Genomic DNA, 10,098 nt, shown 5'->3' on the forward strand with positions numbered 1-10,098 from the left:
GCTGACTCAATGGCCACTTGGGGGTTAATGAAAGAGTACTTTGATAGGAGAGCTAGTAGGGTTAAAGTCCAGAGGGGGTGATGTGCAGAGATCCAATATTAGCTCATTTGGTTAACCTGAGGGTTTTCCTGTCCTTTAGAACCAGGAAGGAAAAAGGGGATCACTCTGAAAGGGGGCGGAAGGACCCAGCGGCTGCCCCTGGACCCTGGCTCAGCTCTACTTTGCTCATCTTGGCTCATCCTAAGTCCCAGGACATCTGGGCAATCATTCACTAAGTCTGTAGGCATTCTCTTCTCCCTTCCCCTCCAAAGAATCGCTTATCAGCCCTAACCACCTTTGACCCAGGTGACGTAAAGCCCGCCCTTTCCTGCCTTTCTCCTGTCCAGGGCATAAGGGTCTGAGCTTTCCTGCGCAGTTTCCCCTCCACGAACACCCCCAGACACCCCAGCACCATGTTCTTCCTGACCTCTTGGCTCCCTTCACTGCCATCCTTGGACTGGGGCTCCAGCTTACTGGACTCCCTCCTGCAAGGTTAGTCACCCATCCCCCATCCCCATCCACTGGTGTCTTCCCGAGCCCCCTGGACTGCCTAGGTGTCCTCCCCAATTCTCTCCAACTCCCTGGGCTCCCCCCAGGCTTTCTCCATTCCTCCCCCTCTCTCTGTGTCTCTGCCAGACTCCTGGGGTGCCCCCATCCCTTCCCATCTCTCTGGGATCCCTGTATAATTCAGAGGTTCTTAACCTCTTGTGTGGCACAGACCCCTTTGGCATTTTGGTGAAGCTTGTGGACCCCTTCTCAGAAGAATGCTTTGAAATGCACAAAATAAAATGCATAGGATTACAAAGGATACAACTGTATTTCAATACAGTTACTAAAAAAAAAGTGAAGTTCATGGATCCCAGGTTAAGAACCCCTTGTTAAATCTTCTGCAGCTCCCTGGGGTACCCTCTGCGTGCCTCTCCCTAGTGCTTTGGGCTTCCCCTAGGTCTTTGTAATTCCTCTGTCCTTCTGGCTCCCCTGTCCCTCAACTTCTCCCTAGGGTCCAGTGTCTACAACTCCCTGGAGTTCCCCCGCCCCAATCCCTCTGAATCTCCCTAAGGTTCCACTATGTCTCTCTTAGCTCCCCTCCTTCAGTGTCTCTCTATCTCCTTCCAGGACCCCCTACTCTACCCCCCATTCCTGAATCTCTTCCCCACTCCCAGAGGCAAGTTTCCTTCTCCCTTGCTGCCCCATCTTTGCTTTGTCCCATTCCCTCTCGGCACCCCCCTGCTCCCTCCATGTCCGATTTCCCTCTGTCTTCCACACTCCTTCCCTGAAATCTCTCATTTTCTCCGCTCCCAACCCCCCCAACCCCCCACCCCTACCCCCGAGGAACTTCATGGGTCTGAACCATGTCATTGTCTCTCCCCTCTCTCAGGCCTGATTGGAGCCTGTGGAGTCTCTGTTCTTGGCAGTTTCATGAAAATCTATTTCTTCATCTATTGTGTGAAGTGAGTGACCCATTCTTTTTCCCCTTTGTCCTATCTCTCTGAACTGAGGGCTAGGTCGAGGGCTAAGGTAGAAGGAATCCCAGGGGCGCAGGGAGAGCCCTGAATTATCTGGTAGACATACACCCCAGGAAAAAGGTGGATTACTGAGTATCTCTCTGGGCTCCAGATTTTCCTATTTTAAAAATTATGTAGTTTGTCTAAGGGTCCCAAGGGTCCTTTCCAATACTCCCTGGGCTGTAGGCTGACCTGGGACCTGAGCTTTCACCTCTTGTCATTCTGTGTTTCAAAGGCTCTGACTGTCTGTGGTTCTGTGGGTCTCTGGAGGGAGGCCTAATGTTTAAGCTTCTACCCCATGAGCTCTCCCTTGTTCCCTCCTACAGTGATCCCAAGAGAAAGAAGGAAAAAGAGTACTTGCTTTCCCAGTGGGCCCTGCTGGAGCCCTTGCACCTGGCGGGACTGACAGCCTTCCTCACTGTGGTTGGGGTCCGAGTGGCTACCCTCGTGGTATTGGAGTTCTCGCTCCGGGCTGTCTCTATGCTGCTGACCTTGAACAAGGTGAGACCAAGGGACTGGAGGTTGGGCAAGGGTCCCCACTACTGTCAGTGACCTGACCATGTGCTCTAGAGTGTGGAAGGCACTGAAAAGGGGAGGGGAGGGGAGCAGAGGGGAAAGCATAGTCCTCAGGGATCCAACCCCCTCACTGGAGACTTGGGTGAAGCCTGACCCTGTAGGAAGAGAAATGAAGCCCAGCATCCTAGGATACTGTCCATGCCAAACTGGCATGGTGGGGTCAGCACCTGACCCTGGGCTTGGGGCTGAAAGGACTAATATGAGCAGCCTTCTAGGCTATGGTTCAGAAGGCACTCCCCTGCCTATACAACCTATGAGGAAGATGTCTTGTAAGTTTTGGGTAGAGGGACTGAGGTCCTAAATGGAAGAAGGCCATGAAATAAGGAGAAATGGAGTGCAACTGGATGAGAACCATGAGACCTAGGACCTGCTTCTGCCTTTAACTCTGTAACCTTGGGGCTCAGTTTCTCCATCTGTACAATGAAGTTGAGTTAGTTATCTCTAAGGGTCCTGAGCACTCTGCCATTCCAGGTTCTAAGAGCCCTCCCTTGCTCAGACATCCTGAGATTCCGAGGTTCTAAGATTCTTTGTTTCTTATGAGCTTAAAGGTTTGAGATTCCACGGGGTGGGCTTTGATGGAGAAACCCAGGCCTGAGCCACTGTCCTAACCCTTCTCCTTCCCCCCAACTCCAGAGCTCTGTGGTCCCAGAGTTCCTCCATCTGATTCTTCTGTGCCAATATTCCCTGGGCTGTGGACTGACCTGCGGCCTGAGCTTCCTGCTGGAGGGAGCCCCACACCAAACTCTCAACTTGCTGCTTAGTCTGGGGCTGGCAGGGCTTCTGGCAAGTGGGGCCCGGCGCCTAAACCACCACATTTGCCATCTCTATGAACTACACAGCCGGGAGCAATACTGTGGAGCCTGCCTGACCCTGCTGGCCAAGTGGCACGATATACCTGTCCTGCTGGGCCAAGCCCTACGCGTAGCCTTCCTGGTGGGTGACATGGCGGCTGTGGCCCTCATCAACCGCGACTTCCTGACCACCTCAGAGGCTGTACGCTTCTGGACTCCACTTACCATCTGCTATACCTTGCTGGTCATCTACATGCAGGGTGAGGGGTCCTGAGCAGGGTCAGAGGCCAGGGAAGAAGGGAATCTGTGAAAAGATCTGCAGGGAACACCAAGGGGAGGAATATTGTGGGTTCCAGGAACCTGTGACCACAGGAGGGGGATGTCCAAAGACTGTGAAGAATAAGGGAGGAGGATTTCTGAGGGAACTCCTCAGGCAGTGAACCTTGGGAGGCAAGGACCATCCAAAGGGAACAACAAGGGCCAAGGAACAAGGAAAGGCCATGAAAGGGGGAGCCTTGGGAAGATGCCTCTTGTATGGGACAGTAGTCATCAGCATCATCATTTTATATTACTTGAAATTTTATAGTAGGGAGTGTTAATAATAATATTATTATTTATAACTATCGTTTTGATAGCACTTTAAGGTTTATAAAGCATTTTACATTTGATCTTCACAACATCCCTGTGAGGGAAGAGCTATTATTCATCCCCATTTTACAGATGAAGAAACTGAGTCAGGAAGCAGTTAAGTGACTTGGCCAGGGTCACACAGCTAGCGTTGAAGGCAGGATTTGAACTCTGGTCTTCCTGACTCCAAGTCCAGTATTCTACCCCCTGAACCACTTAGAGAGAGGTGATGGTGGATGCAAATCACAGAGTGAGAAAAGTGTGGGGTGATACCATCCAATGTGTATCTAAGAGGAGAGGCCGGGCAATCTATAAAATGACAATTACTTACAGCTCCTACCTCCTAGGGCTGTTACCCGGGTTGAAAAAGACCACATGTAAAATACTTTGGAAATAAATCTTAAAGCACTCTCCACATTTGAGCTATAGCTATGACCATGGGAGGAGAATATTCAGATTATGTGATTGGAAGCTGTTGGAGGGAGAAAGATGTGGGACACTCATGTAGAGGAGGGGTCACTCCTGAGTGAGGAATCCTGGGAGGTCATGAATCCACAAAGAGAGTGGAGAGTGGAGAAGGGGTGGGGGCGTCCCGGCTAGGACAGACAGTCACACTGTGCCCTTTACACAGAGGAGCAGCGACAACATTCAAGCACACAGAGCCAGTACCAGACGGTGTTTGTGCGAATGGGTGGCCTCTTCATCCTCCTGCTGACCGTTGGCCGCTGGATGGACCTCATGGGAGTCTTTATTTCCCTCTTTGGGGAGCTCTGGTGCCTGGCTGGTTCTCGAGTCCTGCTTGACCTTTGTCAGAAGCAGGTAGGACCTGAGATCCCCCACTCTCCAAAATCCTTCCATGGACGCCACAAGCTTTGAATGTTCCCCATAGAGGCAGTCAGCAATGGGGAGGGAGATGCAGATGAGGAATCCAGGACACTAACTAAGGTGGGGGGGCATGTCAAGAGATGAGCCTGACATGCTCAGCAGTGTTCCCTGATACTTCTAGATGGAGGTACAATTCCCAAGGTTTAGGAGCTGAAGCAGAGGTTCTAGGCCAGGGGTGAGGAACCTGCAGTCTTGAGGCCACATGTGGCCTTCTAGATCCTTGGGTGTGGCCTTTTGACTGAGTCCAGGTTTTACAGAACATACCCTTTTATTAAGGGGATTTGTTATGTGAAGTTTGGATTCAATCAAAGGGCCACACTTGAGGACCTGGAGAGCCACATGTGGCCTCGAAGGTACAAGTTTCCCACCCCTGTTCTAAACCATAGGGTAGTGGTTCTCAAACTGTGTTTTCAGGATCTCTTTACACACTTAAAAATGATTCAGGACCTCCTGAAGAACTTTTATTTATGTGGGCTATATCCATTGATACTTCCTATATTAAAAATTAATATAGTAGTGTTACTTAGTGTTATTATTTTAGGATTATTGTTGTTGTTTGGTGGGTTCAGTCATGTCTGACTCTTCATGACCTCATTTGGGATTTTCATGGCAAAGATGCTGGAGTGGTTTTCCATTTTCTTCTCCAGCTCATTTTACAGATGAGAAAACTGAGGCAAACAGGGTTAAGTGACTTGCCCAGGGTCACACAGCTAGTAAGTGTCTGAGGCCAAATTTGAACTCAGGTCCTCCTGACCCCAGAGCTGGTGTTCTATCCACAGTGCCACCTAGTTGCCTCCATCTTAGTGTTATGATAAAAATAGTTTTGTCCTGATGGACCCTGACTGGTCCCCAGACTACACCTTGAGAACCAAGGGTGGGGGGAAAACTCCAGAGGACCTAAGTTTGAATCTCAGAATGTTGGACTAGGGGATCAGAAAGACCTGGGGCTCAGATTCAATATCTGATACTAACTGTGGGACCCTACACAAGTGACTTTACCTTTCCAAGCTTAACAATTTTCCCATCTATTAAATGGGGCCAATGATACAGCCTACCTCAGTGGGTTGTTGTGAGCTTTAAATGAGGTCTTATATGCAAAATTCCTAGAGACAGCCAGGTGGCACAGTGGATAGAGCACAGGACCTGGAGTCAGGAAGACCTGAGTTCAAATGCAGCCTCAGATACTTAATAACCGTGTGACCCTGGGAAAGTCACTTTACCTTATCTGCCTCAGTTTCCTCATCTATAAAATGAGCTGGAGAAGGAAATGGCAAACTAAGATCTTTGCCAAGAAAATCCCAAATGGGGTCATGAAGAGTCAGACACACTGAATAGCAGTAACGAGATGCAAAATGCTGTTCCTATTATTGTTGCTTACAATCAGTTATTTTGGGCAGGTTGCTTGCCCTTTCTGTCCCTCAGTTTCCTGTAAAATGAGGGAAATGAGATTAGATGGTTTCTAAGGTCTCTAAGGTCCTTTCCTTTCTAATCCTGTGATCCATGTATCCAGCTTACTAGACATCTCCTTGGATTTCTAAAAAATTTTTGCTTTCCTCCACCAGTGCCTGGTCCTGTCCCACTCCTAAAAGTGACCTGGGCTTCTTTGGCTACCAGGATCATCATGGATTGAGAGTAGGAAGGGAACTTAAAGATCACCAAGTCCAACCTCCTCATTTTATAGATAAGAATATTAAGAAACAGAAGAGGTTGGATGACACTAAAGGGAACTGTCTCTCATTGTCTTTTGCTCAGGATTTCTCTCAGTTACCTTCTGTAGCAGCACACAATCCGGCAAAGCCAGAAGCTCAACCTCAGCCAAAAGCTCAACCTCAGCCAAAAGCTCAACCTCAGCCCCAGCTCTCCAAAGATAAAGTCCATTCCTAAAACCAGGGTGGCAGAAGTGTGGGCTCTTCTAGGACCTAGAGCCCAATAAGGACTGACCTGCTGTGGGGAAGGTCTTAGAAGGAAGGAACAGGAGATGTAGCCCCTGCTGGGTGGGGCCACCCTGGGACCCTTCTGTGGTCCAGAAGGAAGGGGTTCTGTTTACCTGTTGAACGGACTTTTTGGAGATGGCAGAGTTTCCAAATCAGATCCAAGGCTGGACAGGATGGAGAGAGAACCCAGCTCAAACTTGGCATTATAGTCCTTGGACCAAGATTAAGCTGTTGATCTTATCCTCTGTTTACCCCTTTGGGAGGGGGTTATTGGGGAGCTGACAGTCCTTGGTGGTGGGAAGGATCCTATACCACCTCCTCTCTGGCTTCCCTTCCCTGTCCCATAAGAAATAAAATATTCAGACCCTTCCCACAGTGTATTATCACAGAGTCCTTTTCCAGTTCAAATATTCTTGGAGACCATCTAGGACAGATGTGGGAAACCAAAGTCCAGAGAGAACAGATGACTTGTCCAAGGTTACACAGCCAGTTGGTGGAAGAGTAGAATTCAGAACTTGCAGCCTGGCTGCAGAGGGAAAGGAGCTGAACCTAGAGATGAAGACACCCCCCCACCCCCAAAATGTATCAGTAATCATGAGACAGGTTTAGCCTGAGTGTAGTAATCATTTACAATGTACCCAGCACCATGGGGAATACAGTTGAATCTCTAAGTTGGACAGGTCCTCAGTGGCCTCCTAGTCCAACCTCTGAGCAGAAATTCCTTCTATAACATCGTGGATAAGTGTAATCTAGCCTTCACTGGAGGACCTCCAGGAATGAAGAATTTACCCATCTCTTTGGAACAGCTCTTATTATCAGGAAATCTTCCAAATCCTTTGCCATTTTTTCCTGCTTAGTCCTGTCTTGCCCTATGGGCCCAAGAAGAACTAGTCATAATGAAAAACTCCATGATGGTAACGGCTGTCCCAAACTGGAGTTGGGGGCGGGGGGGGGGGGTCACCCTCTCTAGAAAACTCAGCGTCAGGTTGTACGACTGACTCCTTGGTCCACTAGGTTGTCAAAGGAATTCTTGGACTAGATGACCGCTAAAGAAAGACCCTAGCAATTCTGAGAATATCTGTGAAGTCAAACCCTTCTTCCAAAGGACAACCTTTCAGATGCTTAAAGAGAGTCACTGTGTTCCCTCTCTGAGTTTTCCTTTCTTCAGACTAAATGTTCCCAGTTCTTTTAGCTATTTCTCATGTCACGGGTCCTTCTCCATTCACATTATCCTGTACCAGTTGCACTCTTGACACATTCACACACAGTTCTCTGGATGGGGTCTGATGAGGGCCAAGAATATGGTGGTTGTCACCTCCCTAGCCCTGGACACTGTTCCTCACTACAAACTGAGCTCCCATTTTTGGACACTGTATCACACTTGACTCATTGACTGGCTTAAGGAACTAAGGGTTGGTTCATTTGGAAAGATGAAATGTAGACACATAAAAACTGAATTTCTGTGCCTTACTCTGTGACCAATCAAGGCCTAATCTGGTGGCAAAGCATTTAGAATTGGCAGTAAGCAGTCGGGACTAGCAATGAGTCAGATAAGAAGCTGCCTTGGGCACAGTGAAGGACGCTTATTTATATTCACTTTTTCTTTCTTTTTGATTTAAGAAAGAAAAGGCAGTGAGTCTGAATGGGTAGAAGACTGGGCTCAGACTCAGGAACATTTGGGTTTGAGTCCAGCCTCTGACATACACTGGCTGTGGGCAAGTCATTTAACCTCTCAAGACACTAAGCAACTCTCTAACACCATAAATTGTGAAGATGGTGCCAATCTAAAATGGAGTTACCTACATCAACAAAATTACTGGTCTAGCTCTTATCCTTCTCCCCTCCCCACAGTTTACTGATGCCCATCTCTCTTTTTTTGTATTGATCTTTTGTTTTAATAGTATTTTATTTTTTCCCCAATTACAAGTCAATACAATTTTTAGCATTCATTTTTACAAGATGTTGAGTTCCAGCTTTTTCTCCCTCCGTCTTCCTAAAATGGTAGGCAATTTGATATAGATTATACATGTGCCAACACATAAAACATATTTCCATATTAGTCACAGTTGAGAAAGAAGAAACAGATCACAGAGGAAAAAATCATGAAAAAAGAATAAAGTAAGCGAAAAAGCATGCTTTGATTTGCATTCAAAGTCCATCAGTGGACTTTGCATTCAAAGTCCATCCAATATCTGGATGTGGATAGTATTTTCCTTCGTGAGTCCTTTATACTTGTCTTGGACCATTATGTTGCTGAGAAGAGATGACTCATTCATTCATAGTTGATCATCTCACGATGTTGCTGATACTGTGTACGATGTTTTCCTGCTTCTTCTCATTCCACTTTACATCAGTTCATACAAGTCTTTCCAGGTTTTCCTGAAATCTGCCTGTTTATCATTTCTTATGGAACAATAATATCTACTCTGCTATCTGCTTCCATTTTATGGGAATATTCATCCCATTCATATTCAGTTATGATTATTATTTTCCTCCATACTGTTTTTCCTCCTGTTTGTCTTCTCCTTTCATCCTTTCCCTCCTCAACAGTGTTTTGCTTCTGTCTACTGCATCCCCTGGTCTGCCCTCTCTTCTATAAGCCCCCCCTCCCCACACACACACCTGCTTTACTTAATTTCCTCCCCTCCTACTTTCCTGTCAGGTAAGATAGATTTCTATATCCAACTGATTGTATATGTTATTCTCTCTTTGAGCCAATACTGATGAGAGCAAGGTTCAAGCAATGCCCATCACCTTCCTCTCTTCTTTCTCTCCATTGTAATAGGTTTTTGCACATTTTCATGTGAAATAATTCATCCCATTCTACCCCTCCCTTCCTTCTATACCCTCTTTCTCATTCCTTAATTATTTTTCTGTCATTTGTTGAGGGCCAGGGTGGAGTGCAGTTGACAAGATCAGGATAGATCTTTGGGGAAACTGTTCTTTGAGACTGTGCTCATTATCATCCGGAATGGCTCTCCATGCCCCCCAGATGTTGCTGTCTCTGTGAGACAAACAAGAGAATTACAGAAAACAAGGGATATGTAAAATAGATGCCCTCTAAGCTCACAATCCTTAAGATAAGACTGATTAAATCACTAGGGCAGGAGACAAGCAGAATGTCTCGCAGGCTTGCAGTTTCTGTCTATAAATACTCAGACCCTCAGATCAATAAACAGAGTTGGTCTATCTTCTTCCACCTCCTGTGTCTTTGTTCTTCACCATATCACCCAGCCAGGTAGGGACGCAGGCCATCCGCTAAAGTCATTCCCTCAAATTCACCTTATACCTGTGGCATGTAGGAAGGAGGTCCTGGTGTTGGCATTTGTCTGCTCCATCAAACTGGGGGTCAGGGTCTCCCACTGGTTTGCTGATATGAGGCTTGTTGCTGGTTTCCTGTCCTATAGTCCTCTTTTGAGTGAGACAGATCTTTTCTGCCAATCTTCCAAGTTTCTTAGACTAAAAGATTGTTTCACCCCATCTTTTTGCTGTTCCAGGATTTTATGGTTGTTTGGTGAGTTATATATATTGGTGAATATAGGTGAGTTACAGCAACTTACTTCTTACGTCACCCTGTTGGCTCCTGGAATTCTCATTTCTTTTTTTAAAACTGTATTATCACTTTTCAATGACTTTCCCTCTCCTTAGCCTGCTTCCTTCCCCCTCTGCTCCAGCCAAATATGAGAATATATGCTTCATTCCATACCTCTGAGCTGAGTAGGAGCAGAGAGGCTTCACTAT

The 10,098-nt window shown here is 47.0% G+C and overlaps 1 protein-coding gene across 1 annotated transcript; it reads left to right on the forward strand.

The window, feature by feature from the left end:
* The first annotated feature begins 308 nt into the window (after nt 1–308).
* TMEM82 (transmembrane protein 82) lies at nt 309–6,726 on the forward strand. Its single transcript, XM_072608967.1, has 6 exons — nt 309–531; nt 1,418–1,490; nt 1,871–2,045; nt 2,754–3,171; nt 4,170–4,357; nt 6,176–6,726. The coding sequence occupies exons 1-6, from the start codon at nt 453–455 to the stop codon at nt 6,305–6,307; spliced, it is 1,065 nt and encodes a 354-aa protein (XP_072465068.1). The 5' UTR covers nt 309–452; the 3' UTR covers nt 6,308–6,726.
* Nucleotides 6,727–10,098: the final 3,372 nt, after the last annotated feature.

This window comes from Notamacropus eugenii, chromosome 5 (assembly GCF_028372415.1).
Source record: "Notamacropus eugenii isolate mMacEug1 chromosome 5, mMacEug1.pri_v2, whole genome shotgun sequence".
NCBI classification, from domain to species: Eukaryota; Metazoa; Chordata; class Mammalia; order Diprotodontia; family Macropodidae; genus Notamacropus; species Notamacropus eugenii.